This window comes from Cyrtonyx montezumae, unplaced genomic scaffold, assembly GCF_038088225.1.
Source record: "Cyrtonyx montezumae isolate F1298 unplaced genomic scaffold, pur_monq_1.0 scaffold_17, whole genome shotgun sequence".
Lineage (NCBI taxonomy): Eukaryota > Metazoa > Chordata > Aves > Galliformes > Odontophoridae > Cyrtonyx > Cyrtonyx montezumae.
Window position 1 is genome coordinate 619,533 of NW_027071903.1, and position 20,700 is coordinate 640,232.

At 45.6% G+C, this 20,700-nt stretch overlaps 1 protein-coding gene across 1 annotated transcript; it reads right to left on the minus strand.

The window, feature by feature from the left end:
* Positions 1 to 4,549: 4,549 nt before the first annotated feature.
* Positions 4,550 to 13,566, minus strand: WFDC1 (WAP four-disulfide core domain 1). Its single transcript, XM_065733103.1, has 6 exons — positions 12,914 to 13,566; positions 7,922 to 8,117; positions 7,425 to 7,508; positions 5,512 to 5,652; positions 5,086 to 5,127; positions 4,550 to 4,623 (listed from the first exon to the last, which is right to left on the minus strand). Exons 1-6 carry the CDS (start codon positions 13,046 to 13,048, stop codon positions 4,565 to 4,567), a joined length of 657 nt encoding a protein of 218 aa, XP_065589175.1. The 5' UTR covers positions 13,049 to 13,566; the 3' UTR covers positions 4,550 to 4,564.
* Between the last annotated feature and the right edge of the window lie 7,134 nt (positions 13,567 to 20,700).

Genomic DNA, 20,700 nt, shown 5'->3' on the forward strand with positions numbered 1-20,700 from the left:
AGACCTGTCTGGTGGGGTGGAAAATGCCAAAAGGCCCTGTCTGTTCTGTACAGCTTTTCCCATATGGTTCTTGACACTTTGTCTCTGCAAGCAAGGAGAAAATGATGGGAAGAAATAGGACTTAATCTCTGTAGACTCATCAAGAAAAGGTGTCTTTAATTGATACTAAAATCACTTTAGGCTCTCCATGCTGTATCCTGAGTCCAGCAAAGAGATCTCTGTGGTTATTAAAAAAATGGAATACCTTTTAAAATGCAAAGTGCTTCACAACCATATTGTCAGGACTCTCTGCCTTTAGGGAAGAGAAAGGCAGGGGGATGTGACCTGTTGCACCTCTTTTGTTTTTGCACAGTTTGCCAGAGACAACTGATGCTCACCTGACACCACCTCCAGAGAAAAGTCCAGCCTGAGTACACATAGTAGAGCAAACAGCCCCCATGAGCAACTCCTGTTATGTTTCCGAGGCTCCAAAGACTCTTCTGTGTGTTGGCTCAACCTTGCAGACTGCTTCATGTTGCATGGAGCTATGGAGCAGCTTCTTGGAGGTAGGCAAGCCCCTTCTGAACTAGGCATGCAAAAAAATGACAACATTTGGTCGTTGTTATTCTTGTATTTATAACTTCTGCAGATTACTGAGCTAGCGGTGCACTCTGCAGTTCTAATGCAGGCCTCTGACTTGGTAGAAGTCTGTTGTAATGTTCATCTTTCCATGGGCACCAGCTGCTGGGCTCTTGGATGTGCTGCCAGCACTTCATTGTCACTCCTAGATGATGCCTTAAATCACACTGTTTTCCATGAAGACAGCCAGCAAACTGTATTTCCTTGCATTAATGTAGAAAGAAGTTGAAATTCAGACATAATTACAACCTTGAAAGTCAAGTTGTTTAGCCCATCACACTTCACAGCAGGAAGTGTTAGGCATATGCACACATCTGTAATCTGCCCACCCAAACAGTCCAGATGACCATTACCACAAGTTTAAGAGATCCCAAGGATTGCCACCAGACTGAAGAGCCACCCTGATACCTTTTGCTAGTTGGTCTCTTCTCAAAAGCCACAGCACTTTAAGCAATGAAACCCACCTCCTGCCTCCTTTTGTTTGCTTATCCACTCTTAGAGGAAACCTTGGCTTCCCACAAAGCACTTGAGCTGACAGCTCGAGGCCATCTGGCCATGAGCGACATCTCAGAATCAACACAGATGTCTCTGGGATAAATGCCCAGTCCCATCAACAGGTCACCTTTTATCTGACTCATCAGCCCTGCTCTCCTCACAGCCTGAGCAGAAGAAAAGAAGATACTACAAACTTCTGCCCCACAGAGGTGGTCCCTGTGGAAGGGGACACTGGTGGTGGTGGACAGGTTTTGGGATGTGCCATCTCCCTTCCCTTGAATAAAATGACATTTGTCTTCCTGTGTTTCCTCAGCTTCCTTAACATCTTCCTTAAGCTTCAGCTCTCTGTCCTGTCTTCTCAGAATCTAAAGCGAAGCATCTATCAAGAACACACATCAAAACTACGCAGAGCTGCAAAATATCCTGGTCACGTTTTTATTGAGCACCCAAGTGGCAGAACCTGCACCCACTGAGCTGGGAAGGGTCAGCCACACAGTGACACTTGTGAAGTGGATCGTAGCACCAAACATGCTTCAAGGCGTAAGTGGGGACAAGGAAAACAACCTACATTTGCTATTTCCTACTGTGCTTCGTGGAAGTGTGGCTAAGCCAGTTGTCTTTGGAGAGACAACGCATGATGGACAGCGCTGATGAAAACACAGCATTTACACAAAGCTGCTTCTGGAGCTTCTGTCACCGCGTCTGACAACTGATCACTTGAAAAGAATTAACTTGGGAGGACAAACACAGGTAGCACCACGAGGAAGGGCGATGTCTTGGATGACATCCAGTAAACAGAAAGTTCATTAGGAAGTATTAGTTTGTAAATTTTCTTCTAAAATAAAAATACACTTTGCAGTTGGAAAATACCTTTACCAACTCATCCAGCAACGTGGCCAGTATGTGCTTTTTCCCTCTACAAGAAAGCAATCAGCATGGTGAATGCGTCCACTAAAATTAAGTATATTCCTGGATGAAGTTATAGAAATAGATCTGTCTGAATGTGGTGTTGCATTTAATGGCTAGAATGTGAAGCAAAGGAATGGAGAACTGAAGGCAGTTCAACAAATGAAGAGGTTTAGGAAAGCGTGGAGCCTTTCATCTGTTCTTTTTCTCCATAAGGCACTGAGGAGCATGTCTGTTTACAAAAGGAAACGGAGAACAGTTTGGCAACTTTCATCTCTCCAGCTGCAAATGTCATATGCAAAGTATCAAGTGTTTTATAAGCATCTGAGCTTTGGCTTAAACCATTCTGTGAATGGAAAAAATCTCACAGTTTGTGGGAGGAAGCAAGCCCTTGTGTTTGTGAATTGGGTATTTATAAACACGGCTACTATTCTGCACAGCCCAATGCTAATTTTATGCCTGCAGATGGGGACATGCACTAAGCAAGGGAGCCAAAATAGCCTAGCAATTTTGACTGATTTGTCAGAATGAAATGCTACGGTCCCTTTAGGAGCATCCGTAGAAATGGAAAACGTTCACAGAAAATGTGTTTTCCATTTCATAGTGCTGAACAGCTACAAAAAGCTGCACGGCCAAAACACAAATAACATGACCCTAAGGATTCATGGATTGGACATAAAGGTGCAGCACTTCCAGAGAGCAGTAGCCCATCTGCCAGACAATCCTTTTAATTGTATGTATTTATCCTGCTTTTGCTTTTCTACGATGTGCACAAATAACACAAACTTCAGCCCCACTGCTGAGGTTTTGCAGGTATGAAAGGACGGATTCATTATTTGGGAGTATGAACTCAGGTGGCTAAAAATGACAGCCTTAAAAGGTTGGCATGTGTGTCTCTAACTGCTTAGATACTGAGGAAAGAAATCTGTTCATTAGCTCACAGCCTGCAGCTCACCAGACTGAGAAGCTTAAGGAAAGAAACATAAAAAAACCCTGTTTTTCTCCTACCTCCACAAATCCTTATGATTTCAGGCTTAGGGCTGTAGACAAGGCATCAAACTGGGTGAAACCCACCTACAAATAGGAAAAGAAGAAACCTGCAGGTTTCTTGTTGCTTGTGAGAAAACTTAAGTAAAGCAGTTGTTTGAGATAGGCAGGGGCTGGACTTGATACAGAGAGCTCCTTTAGTCTTTGTCTTGATTATTGTCATGCTACTGAATATTTTTGTGCTGTTGTGTTTGCAGTGAGATCAGAATTGGTCACCCAAGACAGACAGAGAGCGGGATGTGTGCCAGCATCCTGATAAGGGCACTGTGGTTTGCAGGCGTCCGCTTTGTGCTATTTACATTTCTTCAGTGGGAAGGCAGCACATAAACGGTGTGGTTTCTTTCAGGGGATCACATTCCTCCCCATGCTGAAAGGCTTAAAATTGAGACTCATCCTGTTTCTTGACAATCAAAGTCTTTATCGTTGATAGGCAGGGATCAGGGTCGTGTTGAAGATGGCCTCATGGAGATTTGGGACTAGAATTCTTCCAAAACATAACTGTTGGGAGTAAATAATTCCTTGAAAGCTGCTTAACAGAGTGGTCCAGCTGGGTGAAAATTCAAACAACAACAAAAAAGGAATTAAAATATTTATCCTTACGAGGAGGTTTGTACAGATCTTGTCCTTACGTAGCCAAGGAATCTTAATAGTCACCCTGACGTAGGTACAAGAAAGATATAATTAACTGCTTTGTTTTCATAACTGCCCATTAAGCTCAAGTTAGTTTTAAGGTGAAGCTAACAGTGTTGAGAATACCGACTTGGGACAGAATCTTCAGTACAATAAATATTTTCACTCTTGTCAGATAGAGTTAAAGGAGCACTTTCAGCTGGCTTTGGTCTGTCCAGACACAAATTCATTTGCCTGAACTGGTCACATTGTTGAGGACAACTGTTTGTGCACATAAAGTTACTCCATTAGGTCATCCACATATGCAAGTATTCATGAGATTGACCCTTACTACAATCAACCTGGAATTCTGCTTCTACTTGGTCTTGCAGCATCAGCCATACCTATATTAAAAGAAGCCCCTAAACAAAAAGTTGGAGGTCTTAAACCTCACAAAGTTTCACAGCATTTTTCTCCCTAAAAATCATCTCATCCTCTAAATACTGAGAAAGCAAGGGTTACTAAAATAAAAATAAAAATTAAAAAAAAATCAGGTCTGTCTTGTGGAATCAGAAGAAAGAAGGAGAGAGTAGAAGTTGGGAAAGACATTAACTTCTCTGCGAACATTTTGCAGAGCTCTCTCCACCATGGCTCAGGGACAATTTCACAGCACCATCTGTTTGTCTGCAGAAGTGTTTGAGCTCTACTCTTAGAGCCTGATGTATGCATCTGTTCAAAGGATGAAGGCACTGTCCCTATATTGATGTTTTGATGAGAGGTAATTTCAGCCTCAAGCCATTATTTCTCTAAATAAGTGCTTACTGACCACCAACTATTTTCACCCAGCTCTCCCTTTTCTCACAGCACACTTACCCAGGCACACTTTTGATTAACCCAAATGCTTCTGCTGGTTCTTCACATAGCCGACCACATTGTTGGAACTGCTGCCTGTAAAACAGAACTCAGTGAGATCAGATTGCAGGTTAGTCAGTGGCAAAAAATATAAACATAAAAAAACCATGCTAACTTTCTTGGAAAAAAGACCCTGTTTTTGACTGATTTCTATATTCATTTGCAGTGAGTCCAGAGCCGTGACCAAAGCACCAAAAATATACTGTCAGATAACAAAAGTTTGTAGGATTGGGTGTTTCTCACCCCTTGGGTGGGAACTCCTAGCAGAAGGCTATATCATTCAACAGTGTGTCACAGCTGGCAACACTGGTTCCCAAGAGTCCCACAGTCAAGGCAATGCAGATCTGAAAATAAAATCTTTTTGACCACAGAGCCTTGAGACTAAAGAACAGCTTTTTGCTATTCACAGACCTCCATTTCATAAGCAGCAAATTCACTGTAAACAATAAAGGAACTGTAAGGCTCAATAATAGCAAACATTCTGTGCCAATTGCTCACCAAAATACTCCTTGTAATACTTGTGCCTCAGGTTGCGTCCATCTGAAAAAGAAGGTGCAAAATGACAGCATATCAGCCAGCCTTTCATCCTTTGTGTTGCCTATTATAATGTTCTGTCCTTTGCAGTAGCTATGAGTCAAGGAATCATAGATTTCCCCAAATGGAAGAAGATTTGGGTAAAATTTCAAACTGGCTGTAAGTGATTTACAAAGTTCAAGCTCCAGATGACTTTTCTCTGTTTACCATGTATATTGTTATTCAGTCTCCTAGACCTAGCCAGTGTTAAGAACCATACAGCTATGCATTATGTGAGGGAGGTTAATAAAGAAAAAGATAGGAGATGATAAAACCAAAGCCCAAACCCCATATCTTACTGGTGTTTGCTTGACAGAACAAGAAAGGAAGGGAGGTTCCCAGTCAGCTGACCTGGATTTCCACGGAGCTTGATGCACTGGCCCCTGTTAGGGATTCCTTCGGCTGTGTTGCCAGGGTTGATGATGTGGCACTCATACCCTGTGGGGCAATGCAGAGGCTCATCTCCATCCTCAGTGGTGCTGCAGGCCTCTGCTGCAAAAGAAGCCCGAAGGTGACAATTTGCAGCTTTATCACCCACAGGTAAACAAAACAGGACAGCACAGCAACTTCTTCCTGTGCATCCTCCTGGATAGGATGCCTCCCAAGACTGCTGCAGGCTACTTCCCAAACAAGGCTACCAGGGAGCTAGCACTTCCAAAGACGTCTGGCAGAGTGGAAGAATGAGTTCACACCTTGCACAAAACCTGATGTGTCCAACTCAACTTGGGGAGTGCAGCCCAACTGTTGGTAACACCATCCTACCCACAGCCTGCTGTGTGGGGTCTGTGTTGGACAGTGATGAAAATAAGCCACCACTGGTGGTCTCTTGTGGGTGGTCTCACCACGCTGCTTTTGCCTCCAAGCAGCCATACATCTGTTCCAGTGTTTTGGGTTGGGTGAGGAATTTGGGGGAACATGAGCAGGAAGCTGGCAGTTTGCTGCTTTGTTCTTTGCTCCACACCCAGTACTGATGAATTTGAAGCTCAGAGTCATTGTAGAGTAAAGGCAGCACCACCCCGTGCTGCCAACAGAGGCCTCAAGCACCTTGACCCTGAATATCCAGCAAGCGTGGAGAATAAGAAAGTCAAGCAGGCCTTGCTGTCTGCGTCTGCCTATGTTAAGCATACAGGCTATGCCAGCACACTCCACCCTTTCATTTGCCGGAGTTTCAAATTTAAGAACCTCTGCTGTAATTCCTATGCCATAACTGATGGGTCTTACTTCACTAATTACTCCCTCGAGCTGAGATAAGGTGATAAAATAAGAAGAAATAACACAAGCACAATGGGGATGGATGAGGAGGGACCCAATTTATCTTATTTCTAGCAGTGCAATTCCAATGAGCTGGAGGCAGAATTTTCTCTGGAAGAACTGGGCGTTTCCATAATGGATGAGAATCAAGGTTTGTTGAGTCTGATACCATCTGTGTAGGACCAAAAAGGGTAATTTACTGGCACTACCTGAGTCTGACTAAAGCTGATCAAAAGCTGGAACAGCCTTTCCATCATGAAATTGAGAACTTTAGGCATCCAGACATTCCAAGATGCCTCACAGAAGAAAAATTCCTGCCTCCCCACTGCCTCATCACTTCATTTTGAAATGTTTCATATTTGAAAAGTGTAATTAAAAGCCCACTCTCTGTGGAATTAGCTGAGAAGCCCAATCTCATTAGCAGTCCCCAAGCTTTGATGCTCCCTGCAATGTCGGCCTCACTCAGCTCTGCAGCACTTTACCATAGTTCTTGTTTAATGCATTCCCCTGACACAAGAGCTGGAATTGAGCCCCCATCCCAGGGCAGCTGTGTGAGGAGTCCACTGCAGGCTATGGCAGCTCCTCACCATTGTCTGCCCACAGTTCATCAGGCAGCTGCTGGAAAACCTGTGTACGCTGACAAAAATAATAATATATATATATTTCTATTTATTTCAAGAATGGATAAAAATCCCATTCCCAGGAGTACTCCTTGTGCTTTGCAGCCTCGAAGCTCTCCCCTGTGTGTTGCTCTTGGTTTTGGAAGGGCAGATCTAATCAGGCTCTCCTAGCACAGGATTTCCGGCCAAACCCATAAAAAGCAACTGATTTACTGTACCAGAAAGTATTTCCCTGCACAACACAGTGTTATTTGAACAGAAATCCTAGACAAATACCAGCAGCCCCAGTATGTCAACAGCCCTGTCAAGCTCTGGCTATGATATAAACACATTATTTACTATCTTCTGCATAATCACTCATCTCAATGGAGAGGACAGCGAAATGTACTGTACCTTGTAAGACTTCCTCTGGGCCATCCAAAAGCCAACCATTTCCTCCCAGCCAGCGGGGTTTGGGCTGAACCAACCAGTCCAAAACTGTAAAAGAAACAAGAAACCACAGAGTCAAGGCACAAAAAGGAGAAATCACATATTCTCTAACTGGCAATGACGAGGCTGCCTGGGCTCCTGGATTTGAACAGATCCTCCATTCCCACTGCACCGAACAGACGAGTTGGTTGCCTGGCTTCTGCAAGCACAAATTCAGATGGAGATTTTATTATTATTATTATTATTATTTTTAATTTTTGAATATATAATCCCAGGAAAAGAACTGGCTTCATTTGCACTAGCTGGTCGATCTTCGCTCGTTTTTGTTTCAACATTCACCCCAAATAAACCTCCAAGAGATCAGAAGCGCGGAACCGAAGCTTCATCCCACGCGAAGCACGCCTCCCACCCGTGACCTGAAGCTGTACGTGTTTCTCTCTGCCACGCTTGGCTAGCAGTACCTGGAGGTGGCTGCACAGACTCCAGGCAGGCGTAGATGCAGCCGTTGTAGCAGCAGCGCTTGTGCCTCTCGCACTCGGAGTCGGAGCGGCAGCTGGGCACCTCGCAGGCTCGGTCCGGCAAGGTCTGGGGCGGCGGTGGGCAGCGGTCGTTCTTCTGGTAGTGGGCACTGTGAGAATGAAGAGGGTACTCATAATCCTTGCAAAGAAAAGAAAAGGAAACAAAGGTTTGGCGTAAGGCGGATACCAAACATCCCAGCAGCTGAAACAGAAGGGGCTCTCAGGTAATCTCTAGGCAGGAAAAGTTTCATTTCCCCAGCTCTGACTTCGGTGCGCTGGAGACAGAGATATACGACCACGTTAGCACATCTCTTTGGAAACACCAAGCCATCAAACTGCTGTGTGGAGTTCACTGGTAATTAAAATGACTGCAATGGCAATGAGGAGGTAAAAAGCCTTAAAGTCTTTTATACTCCAGCAAACAGAGAGGAAAGGCTGTGGGCACCACCATGACAAGCATCCCCAAATGCTGCTCTGGTAAAGGAGTTGCAAGGATGACATTGTCTTGGTATGAGATTACATCCCCAAAGGGTCCTGGAGCTAATGTTCAGGTAGTGCCTGGCTCCTGGTAGAGCCTACGCTCCTTCTCCCACTGTCACACCCTTCTGGGATGGGAGAGGTCCAAAGGCATTCAGACCTATGTCCTGTGGGGTCTCAAGTTGTTGAATTGGAAACCATTCTTAAAAACAGAGGTGATGTGGGTGAGACCTGAGGGGGTGATGGCAGTTCATCACAAAGCAAATGAGGCTGTGCTGAGCTACAGCAGAGAGAAGCCCCACTGCTCACTGCACACAGAACAGACAGGGAGATGGAAAGAGGATTAACAGGCACAGGATTTTTCCAGGAACATTTGTAAGAAGCAGCATTCCGATATTATCTGTGCTGGTGGCATTTTAGCAAGAAGACAGCTCCCTCTGTCAGAGGTGAATCCCCCATTCCCTTCTCACTCTTGGCTAAACTGCTGAGCTTGAGCTTAGCTCTACAGTGCATCATAATGTGCTCACAAAGGGCAAAAATCAGACCCATTAACACACACTAATAAGCTCCAGCCAAATCAAAAGACAGGTTGTGGATTTGCCCTTTTTACAGAGGGCAACGTCTAGCAAAAGGGAGAACAGAGAGCTGCCACCTGCTTGCTGGTTTAAGAGCTCTGTGTACTTGGCCCCATCACCCCTGTGTTTCAAAATCAGTGACGAACTACTGAGGCTGTTATTCCAAGAAACAATGTGATGCAACTGCCCCCGAGGAGGTCCCAGAAAATTTCACCACCGGGCTATGGAGAAATCCGGGGTGAGACTTATATCTTCCTCTAGCTGCCCTGCATTCTAACTTCCCAAAGCTCTGCATGGCTTCTGTGGAGCATGCATGCCTCTGTGAAACAGCATGTCAGCACAGGTACTGCCCAAAAACACGTCCTGGGAAAGGCCCCAGGAGGAGGTCTGCACTTGACAACGCACATTTTTTCTGCTAACAATGTGAGAAGTTTTACTTCCATACTCTGCCATGTACCATGTGCAGGATATACCTGTATCACTAACGTGGGTGCCTGTCCATCAGAGCTGAGCTCATTTCTCTGGGTGATAGCTAGGGGGAAATGGAGAGCAGCACATTTCTCAGCCGCACGCTTTGCAGTGACTGAGTCGGGAAACACACAACGGCAGAGCAGAGTCAGGATGAATAAAAGTTTTCATTTATGGAAGAAGGTGTACGCAAGGAAAGTCCATATCCTGGTTACATCTATACCTGGTTAGATAATGTGTGTGAGTCTGCACGTGAGAGACAGAGAACTGCTAATGTTTCCATAAACCACAGCCCTGTGCCCTCTCCCACTGTCAACACATTTTCTTCCTTCTGCTTTCACCTTTGTTGGTTACACGCAGTGGACAAGAAATTGCCCCCAAAGGATATAAGATCGCATTTAACAGTAAATGTATGCAGTTCTGAACATATCACAGGCCTCCTTTCTGAGGGAGCATGCATCCCTGAAGGTCTCCGTTTACCATTCCATTACTGAGATGTCAGCTGCAGGCCCAGATGTAGCCATCAAATTAATACTGGACAATAATGGATAGATGGAGGGAAAAAGCCCACGGTTACAGCGGTGGTTTTACAGATGATTCAGAAAGCAAGAAGCCAAAATCGCAATGAATAGTCAGCTTAATGAATGGGATTTCCATCGGGGAACAATGAGAAAGTTTCAGCCAAATTCCTCTGCACTTCTGACCTCACTGCCCATTTCCTCTCGAGCTACTGCTCTTAATCCCTCTCCTTCTAAACCTCATAGACAATAAATTTTCCTGGGTGTGGTCTAATGGAGCTATTGCCACCGGTTTATGCCTGCTAAACTCGCAGTGGGAAACAGGATTCCGTCCTTCACAGAACACCTGTCTCTTTAAAATCTCTCCTAAGATCCCAGGTTTGGCTTGGAGCACAGCTTGGATTTATCATTTTTACAGATTGTGACAACTGTCAAAATTTCTTCCTTTAGGAATATTTTTTCCACTCGGGAGGCAAATTGTTTCCTATGGCTTTTCCCATTAATTTTTCCCATTCAATCATTTTTAAGGGAAGATCTGCATTGGAGCTATACAGACAGAGGTAAGGAGGAAAGTTCAGGGCTCAGCTAAGAATGCTGGCAGTCAGCACACACGATCAGGAAAAAACCCGAACGCAACTGCTCACCTTCAACCTTTATTTTCCATAGTGACTGTGAGATGCAGCCTCCAAAAAATCCCACATCTGCTTTGTTGTGTGCACCTGAAGCTTGTGTCAAAGCCCAGTTCTCTGTTCACATATTACTCCTAGGCACACGAGAAGCATGCTAAGCTGGTAGACAAAGAGCCTATCTCCATGCAGATGTCTGATGGCTAGCTGGAGGGTAAGTAAATTGTTGGGGGAACTTAACAGCAGCTGCAAGGAAACCTTCATTGCTGCAAATCTTTCAAAGAAGGCTGGATTTTTTCCTAAAATGTTTGATGTAGCTGACGCTGGAATAAATTCAATACTGCCCTGGGTTTTCCCACTAGACATGTGGGTGTCTTAATAATAAAGCAAAGCCCATTCCCAGCCAGCTCCCTTCTCTGCCCTCCAGGAGCAGTCCCCAGACTGTGCAGGGGGCTGCAGAACCCCAGCTGCAAATCATGGCTCTTAGTGAGGCCCCTCTGGCTGTAAAACAGACAAGTTTGCTAAAAGCTGGAAGCCCAGCTCCTCCATCCCACTCTGACTGCCATTTTTCCTTCCCATTGCATTCCCTCTCTTTCCTCTATCTCCATTCCCACCCAACTCCTTGTCTCTAAGTAACCCCATCCTCAGAGCCAATAATGAGCAACACCAAGCCAATTTCTGACCACTACACCTCCTCGTCGTCCTGCAGCCATTGGTTTGGTGGACACATTCCTCCTGCTATGGACTTGGATATTTTCATGGAATGAGAATTATTAAGGTTGAAAAAGACCACTACGATCATCAAGTTCAACCACTGACCCATCCCCACCATGCCCAGTAAGCTATGTGGATTCAAACACCACAACTCTCAGCTAAATCCCTTCCTCCCCTTCAGCCCTTGCCCGTGTCCCCCTGGGTGTCTCCATCTGTTATCCCCCTGCAGTGACTCACAATCAGCTCTTCCACCCGCAGCCTCTGATGTCCTAACTGCAGGGAACATGGAGCATTTGGGAGAAAAGAAAGCAAATCTCAGATACACAGGGGCTGCCAAAAGAGATTCTCAGTGGAGAGAAGGGTGGAGGGAGGACAGCCTCCCTCCTTGCAAAGCAGAAGAAGGAAACAGAAAGGCATTTGCTGTTTTCCCTAGATAAAACATTCCTGTCAATATGAGCCATTCTAGTGAGCTTGCCAGATCAGTAGCACCTGGATTCATGGCTGCCAGAAAAAACAGCCCTTTGAAGAAGCGTGGATTGAAAGAGGATATATCCTCAGGGGAGTGGGCTCTGTGCCTCTACACAGCACATTATCTGAAGATCAACATGTAAGTACGTGTTCTGCTCCTGTCCTGTCTCTCTGGGTCCCTGACATTGTGATCATACTGAATTTGAGCTTCACGTTGAAATACGACAGAGGAACATAATAAATACACCTTCCAATGAGCGATTTTGGATGAAACACAGCTTTTTGCTTCATTATTTTACAATTAAACTGCAGACCAGACACTCCATCCCAAGGGAGGCTGTTCTGGCTGGATAATAATGGGGTACCTTTGAAATGTTAGCACAGTTTTCCTGCAAAATTTTGAGGAAAGTGCCATATTTCATTTCATCCAATGCGGGCAGGTGATGTATGTCACACTTCTGAGCCAGCAGTCCCACAGACTGAATGTACTTGTCCCCAGACATTGCTCCAGACGTAATGGGCCTAAAAACGTCCACTCTAAACACAAATCTGCTGTGTGTGGTGGCAGATGACAGGTGGAGGAACCTCTTGTGACACAAGGAGCTGTTTGTGCACATGCAGTGGCTGTAAAATGCAATTAAATGAGAGCATGAGAACACAGACTGACTGACTGGGACATGTCCCCATTCAAGAGGCAGGAGCCTTAGGTCAGTGCTGGCTTCTATGGGATTAAGTCAGAACCCTTCTGAAGATATTGACATTACCCTCTTTGCACTAAGCCTATTCCCAGACACGTCAATTTTGCATTCCCCAGTCCTTCCCCTGTTGCCCTGTGATGTCTGTGGGACGAGCAGCATTGAGCGCAGCACCGACGGATTTCGGCACGCCGCACAAGTTTCCCATTGCAGCAGCTAGGTGGCAAAAGTTTCGTCCAGCTTGGGAAACTTCACGCAGCCCTTTATAAAGAGACAGGGTGTGGATCCAAACGCTCCCTGTTCTAAAACACACACGTAAAGAAAACTTCCATCTCACGGCGAGCACACCCAGCCCCCCCCACAACCCAAAACAGCCCCACCACAGCCTACTCACATCGTATTTCTCCATCATCTTCAGATGTAGAGCCCGTTTCCAGAGATTCCTCGCACAGCCTGAGTGTGCCAGCAGAACGAAGATGCACAGAGCCGCAGCGAAGGTCTTTTTCCAGGAAAGCAGCTCTGACAGCATCCTTGGAATCTATTTTCGCAATGAGAGATCAAGCAGGGAGCCCGGCTTCCCAGGATCCGAGCGATTCAGAGTGCTGGCAAAGAAGGAGGGAGAGGAGAGGGAGGGAGCGCGAGGGCTGCTCGCTGGAGAGCTCTCTGCTGCGCGGCTTCTGGGAAGGGAAAGGGGGGGAAAAAAAAAGGAGCCCGCAAGCAGGAGCCAGGAGCTGCCGTTGAACTTCTTGCCACAAAGTTAGATCAGGTTCTCGGCTCACATGTTCACACAAAGCACGCGCTCCCCTTGAATGATAGACGGGAAGATTACTTGGAAAGATTATTTTTAGACCTTTGTTCCCAACATCTGGCATCCTCAGAGAGCCCCATTCAAAACCAGAGCGTGGGATCAGATGACAGCTGCCGCAGGGGGAAAGAAAGGTCTTGGAGGGGTGGGCTCGCAGCAAACTGCTCACCCAAACTTCCCCACTACTCGGCCCTCCCTTTTGAGCACTTCCCACTGTGCCCTGAGCTGTGGTTTTGGATCGTGTTTTGACAAAGTGAGAACTTCGTATGAAGCCTGTTTGAAGGAAGTGATTTACAGAGATGATAAACATGCAAAGGCTTTAATTAAGCCAAGTTGACGTTAGCTTTCCGCAAATGATTTTGAAGATGAGGAAGATGCAGTCAGTGGGTAAAAATAAATCCACGTGCACGGGTGGGTGCTAGGGAAGGAAGGTGCTTTAGAAATGACCACGTGGAAAGTGAGGAAGGGGCCATGAGTCAGCCTGAGCCTGACCAAGAGAGGGACAGCCAGACTGTGTGGGCTTTGAGACACATACATGGACACCGAGGCGCCTGGGTGTTCAATGGACAAGGACATCAGGCTGAAAGCATCCTGCCTGGGGCAGGGGCAAGGACAGGTGCCAAAGAGCAGGACAGGGTACATGGCACATAGACAGGAGAACCTACACAAGTGTCAGATGAGATCAGGAGTTGTGCTGAGTTACTGAAAGGCACGGTTAGTACATCCACAGAGGAATACATCAGCACCATCAGTCTTCTATTTGTGGCTTTATTTGTTATTGCTCAGAGGGCTTTGTCTCACGCAACGGGATGCCTCCAATTCTTCTTAAAAACAAATCTCCCTTGTTCACGGCAACATTAATATCTGCAGCATGATAAAGCACCTCTCGAGCACAACCAGGAGCTCCCACCAGCGTTCTGACTGCCATGTTGTAAAGTGACAAATGACACAGCCAGGTCAGAAGAATAAACAAGGCTTTTTCTTACAGTATCGCTACTTAATTTAAGCCTTTGTGCTATTTCACTTGTCTGATCTCTTGCTGAAACCTAAACCAGCGTGAAATAACTGCCCACGATAAATCTCCCTAATTTCATTTTTGTTGCTCGTTTCATAGACCTGCAATCCAGGCTTGGAAGGACTAATTCTAAAGATTAATAGCTAACACAGACAACATTTACTGGCCCTGTTTTTTTTTTTTGTATATATGAAGCTTTGCCATTTATGCAGGAGAAACTAGGGTCTGTGCATTACAGTTTGTGGACTGTTTGCTGAAGAAGTGTGAATTCTCCTTGAAATTCCAGCAGATGTTTGTGATCTTCACCTAAAAGTCACAGCTAGTGTTATGGCTCCTGCACACCTCACTTCCCATCTTTACCTCCCAAGGTACCACACGCAATGCCTGGAGTGGATTATTCCAACCATCAGCTGAGGAAACTGAGGCACAGGGTAAGGGATTTGCTGAAAATAAACAACCCATCTTCGTGGCCAGAATCCTAAGGGCTATAGGCCAAGCTGGGGCCCTTCAATACTCCATCCTCACATCCAACAGGGAACTCTTCACACCACCCATTTCCACTCCTCATACACTTCTATCTCCATCCTGTCTTGGAAAACAAACAAGGGATTTCACATATTTTACAGCATTAAGAAAAACTGCTTTAGCTAGAAACATTGGAAAGAAAATACTTCTTGGCTTTTCTGGATATTTTTCCTCCCTTGTGGCCCCTGGCAAGGCTGTCTTCCCAGGTCTTGAAAGCTAGAATAAAAGAGATAAGTATATATACTCTACCCTAAAGGTGTATAGGGTAGTACAATTATATTAGTGCTGAGCAATTAACCCACTGAAGGTGTTAAAATGAAAATCTGTGCTCCCAATCAGCCTGACTGACCAAGTGCAAACCTGGGTGTGAGCTCAGCAGTAAGCACATTTTGTGCTAGTGGAAGTTTTCAGAGTGCTCAGCTCTGTCATTCATCATAAAACCATCCCTTCTATAAACCTGTCCAAGGAACACACACTGTATTGCCAAGTTATCCCTGCTTCAAGATTTGTGGCGTAGCTGCTCACACAAAAATCCCCGTCTTTGAGGATGTTAAATGAGATAGCTTCATACATCATCACTAAGAAAAGGGACATCTTCCACGCACGGAGCTGTGCAAATCTCCATTCTACAAAAGCCTTCAATGGGAAGATTCTGCAGTCACACGAATTGCAGTCAGATGATGTGGGGATGTGGCTGAGACTTGAGCATCTCCCCAGGACCTGAGAAACCTTCAGCATCACTTGTTACAGCAAGGAGGAGCTGAGGGAGATGTATGAGTGCTAAAGGGCTGGTGCAGTATCCAGCTTGGAGAATAAAGGCACTTCTCAAACCACTTCTGGTGCTTGATTAGAATGAATTAATAATGGTTTTAAAAAATGTCCTCTGGAAGGTTCTGAGTGAAAGTCACGGGGTGTTTGTGCAGCCAGGAAAAATGCCTTTGTCCAGCCAAAAAGCAAGGCAGGTCAGCCCAAGCCAAGACTTCCCGTTTCCCAGAAGAAAGATCTGACTTTTAAGGAACAATTATGTCAAAGACTGAGTTTCCTCAAAGCACGAAGCTCTGGCAGCACAGAGTGACTCATTTCAGCATAACACAGTCACTGTACCTTCATGCCAGGGGCTGCTGCAGTTCCTTATCTGTGGAGTTTACAGGCCTGCTGCTTCCTCACTATCCTTGTGCCAGTCCTGCTGCCAAAAGCACAGGGCCATGCTCTCCCAGGGGTTAATCAGGCTCGAAGTTGTTGATATTACCTGGTCCTGTGCAAAGGGAAGCTCACATGCTCTGCCTCTCCCTGTCCCCTTCAAGTCCATATTACAATCGTCTGCAGGTGCAAACCCAGGTGTTCGAATGGTCTTAGCAGTGAGAAGAAGCTGTGGCATCCCTGGAGATGCTGCTGCCCCTCACCCAGTTATTTTAGGGACAGCTCTAGAGGAAAACACCAAATCTGGGTTTTCAGTGTCAGTTCACTCCTTCTGTGAGCAGGAAGAGCTGGCCATTGTGTCTGTGCCAGATGCGTGCTACCAAGTGAGGTCCCACGGGAACTCACAGGATGACATACAAGATCAAAAGCAATGCAGAACACAGGCAGGTGATTCTCCTTAAGCATCTGGCCTAAAGCCCTCACAAAGAGGTCAGCGTTAGCATCTCCTGTCCATTTGGAAAGGCCTATAAAGATCAATATAAAATGTTTCCACTTTTAACTAGTTTTATTGCCTCCGACATACAAATTAAGCAGATGAATGTTATTAGAGGAGCACTCTCCTGAATGCTCCATCCCACTAACTAAATTAGCAGGAAGTCTTAAAGTGTACAATCCAAACGTTGCATTCATTACGAAGGGGAAAGGTACCTTGAGGGGGGAAGGCTGCCAGCCTCTGCAGAGCAGCATGCTGAAAGCTGTGTGCAACAGGAGAGCTCTGCTGAGTCCAAAGTGTTCCTGTGGGTGGGACTCTGAGCCTTAGTTCTGGTCCACGGCAGCTGAGTCACAGATGGGAAATCTCAGCAAAATGCCCCAGGAGGACAGATTGCATCCTGAAATGAAAGATGTGGAGCGTTAGTGTCTCTCTGTGGGTTTGCAAGGATTTGACAACAGATTCATAGCCCTCTGCTGGGCTGCATGTGGCAACCAGGCTGAGGTCCCTGGGGGCAGAAAGGCTGAACCCAGGCTGCCTAAAACAGCAGGACTGCAGTCTAGAGATTCAAATCAGGAAGACCACAGGGCACATGATATCCTGCTTGCACCATGGTAAGGCAGAAGTCAGAGCCAGGGACCACGCAATTGTGAGAGCTTGTATAAATCTTATAAATCCAGCTAAGAGGCATGAACCATTAGGAAAACAGGGATCTGTCATGGTTTTATGCTTTTTGGTATTGGTATTCCACATGAGACACTGAAGCAGAGGTTATTTGATGGCTGAAGGTGTCTGACTCCCTCTGCTGACCCCTGATGGTTTGCCTGAGTCCAGGCAGTTTGGTCTGGGGGCTGCATCCCTCCAAGTCTGAAATTTTCCTGCCTGTAACCTCGAGACACACAGTTTCCCATTACAAAAGTGTCCTGCCTATATCCAAAAAGAGCAACTTAATACATAACGTGCTTGTCAGTGGCACCTGCAAACACTGAACCAGGCAGATGTCACATATACATCATCGTGGTGCTTGCAGAGGATTTCCATGAAGGAAATCTTTAACCTCAGCTTCCCACACACCATCACAGGTGAACTCCCTTATACTTCACTGTGGCTGCCCAGAGGCAATGAGTGCTTTAGCAAATGAATTTCCACGTCCAACCACAAGGCAAGTGAGTTAAGAGCTCTGAAAAAACTGTCTCATTATGTCAGCTCCAGGGGTGCAGATGGTGGTGTGCACCTTGGGCTGTGCTTCCACCACACCACACCACACCACACCACACCACACCACACCACACCACACCACACCACACCACACCACACCACAGCCCCTATGCTCAGGGAGCATTGCTGCAGATCTACAGCCATACGGAGATACTAAGACTTGAAGTTGGTAACATTGCTTTCAGATTTCTTAAATGAGATCCAAGGATTTTGGAGTCCGAGAGTCACATCTGATGTATTATCCCATTCCTCTTAAGGAGTATGCCATGGGAAGGCAGACAGTTTTTCTTGTCTTCTCTTCCAAGGAGAAGGGTTAAACAAGTTATAGAAAATCCCACTTGCCTTTGACCTCCTGATAAAGGTCTTATCTAAAGCTGGCTGAAGATGAACAACTGTGTTTTGAACCACTGCAGACTGAGCTTATCTGGGAGCATTCCCTTTTATGTCCTTCAGCAGATGGCCTGGAATGCAGCACACGGGTTTCCATCATCCACCTGGTCTGAGGGGACTTGCAGGCTTTCTCCTGTCCGACTGCTGTGCAGTCTGGGCTGGATCTCATTCACCAATGGTTCCTGGTGCCTGGACAGAGATCAGACTCTTCATCCCATCCTACACTCTCCCTAGGCAGTGTTTTGATTCCTCTCTTGACTTGGGCTGTGAATAGAATTAGGTGTCATCCCAAGATCAGAAATCAAGTGATGAAAAACGAGCATTGCAAAGCAAAACCTTCCTGTGTGAAAGTTCCACGAACTGCTGACACACACACACACATGCCCTCAAATGCTTGGGGATCAACCCTCTCCAAAACCCTTCTGGGCAGCCAGGAAGCTCCTACAAGCTTTGCTATGGCAGGAAAACCCAGGAAACATCAGAGATTGTCCTTTTTGTTTGATCTACGTGCCTCTAATTAAGAGGAGGTATCTCATAGTTTGCATCTTGGCTTATAGCACTTCCTTGCTAAGCAAGGAATTTTTTTAGCAGTCACAGCTTAATTTCATGAAGGTGCTGCAAGAAGTATAATAGAAGGGGTTTCTTCCCCTCTGCTCTCTGTGTGAGGTCTCTGTGTGATGGACCTGAACAGAAAGGTTTAGTATTCCAGCTGAATTCCTTCCGAGTAGTTCAGCAGATGGGGAGAGGTACAAGGAGCTTTTCCATCTTTCATCTTTTTTTTTCATCTGAATAGTGTCTCTTTAATGAGAAAGTTATTGTCCTCCAGTGAGCCGCTCATTTTTAGGATGGCGGCAGCTTGCATTTTCCACAGATGTTGATCATTACCACGTTTCCCATTCCTGACATAAAAGGGAAACATGAAGGTACTTCGGACACACTGTGCCTCAGCTGCAGTCCATCAGTGCCGTGCATTCGCTGTCACGTTCAGCATGCTTCCAGGCTCTGCAGTAAACTATCTGGGCAGGGCAGTGACAGAGAGCAGAGAAGGACGAGTGGTGTTTATATTAAGGAGAGCAGCAGCATGAGAAATGGCGACATCTCGCTTCTAAAGTTAATGTTTTGAATATTGCATGGACACTTTGGCAATGGGTGTCCCTATTTCTGCAGCAAAACAATCTGGAAATTGTTAGCTAAGCTCAAACCAAAAGCTCTCTGAACACCCCATTAGCACCAGGCAGAGAATAGAAGCGGTGCTAAAAACCTGAGTGTACCAGAGACCTGGGTTGTGTCATGACTTGGCACTGCATGGGGTTACAGAAGATGGCCACATCTCTAACTCCCATGAGAGTTCACTCCCAGCTCTGCACGAGACAGCTGCTTTAGCCATCCACCATGTGAATTCAATATGCTGGAAATGTTTTGCTCAGTTTTCGTTCAGTGTTCTAGTTAAATGTTATGTGTTACATAATTACATGTGTTACATAATAATGGAATTATATATAAATTCTAGAATAGAATTTAATTGCCAGCATGTTTCTGGTTTGTTCATAACTCCCAGCCTGCCCTCCTCCACTCCCCCAAAGCAATGGAGCAACATCATCACATCTATTTATTTACCATTTCTTGATACATCATAGCTTCTTCTAATGCAGGCTGCTTCTGCAAATGCAGAGTGGGTACCCAGCTTGCCAGAGTCTAAGTTTAGATTTACACTCATGTTTTGCCCCCTTGGCAACATTTTGGCTTTGTCAGGGTTCATTTTTCAGAGATTTCCAGTGTGCAGCAGTTCTGGACATGTTCCAATGGAAATAATTTCTACCAAGCGAGTCGTCGTGTATTTTATCCAGCCTAGCTCCAGACGTGGATACACAGACTCCCTCTGTGAATGGGTGTCTAATTAGGAGAAGGAGAATGTGCTCAAAGTATCTTAGAGACCATTAGGCACGTTGGACCTATTAGGCTTCAGTAGACTTTGTGCTTTGGTGACTTTGTGACTTTGGTGGATTTTGTCTGTAGAATCAGCCTACAATGAATGGGCTGACACAGGCGAGGGGCTGCCCTGCATTAGGCTGTCAGACTTGTCTTCACTTGGGGTCACCCAAGCTACAGCAACATTCATAGTAAAGGTCAAGGTCTCTCTCTGATCTCTTTGTAGTTGAAGTTCCCACTGCCAGGCCTTGAAATAGCAAGCAAGGGAAAATGCTGTACCAGAGGCAAAAAAGAGGAAAAGTCAAGAATCTCTGAATTATTATCAGGACGACTCAAGAAGGATACAAGACAAACAAGAACATCTGATTTATTTGGACCTTTCTTATAGCACTTTTCCACAGAATGGGACAAACATTTGCAGTTGATTTGAGATGAGCTCCAGATACCCTTCCAAGTCTACCTGTCTTCTAAAGCCATTAAAGGTGTTCTTGAGTGCAACCAGTCCCAGAAATCACTTTTTGTTTTGCTCAGTTTTCTCAAAGTAGCTGCATTATTTCATCAACTTCCTTCAGTCTGAGAGTGTTAAGGGGAATTGGAGGAAGCAAACAGTTAAAAATTCAGTAACTTTTTCATAATGCCTCTCCACCTTTTCTCTGAAGACTTGAGCTT

Coding starts and splice junctions, on each gene's coding strand:
- WFDC1 (XM_065733103.1), bottom strand. CDS start 13,048: ATGCTGTCAGAGCTGCTTTCCTGGAAAAAGACCTTCGCTGCGGCTCTG. Junction 8,118..12,913: donor AGATGATGGAGAAATACGAT/GTGAGTAGGCTG, acceptor TTTCTTTGCAAG/GATTATGAGTACCCTCTTCA. Junction 7,509..7,921: donor GTCTGTGCAGCCACCTCCAG/GTACTGCTAGCC, acceptor TTTCTTTTACAG/TTTTGGACTGGTTGGTTCAG.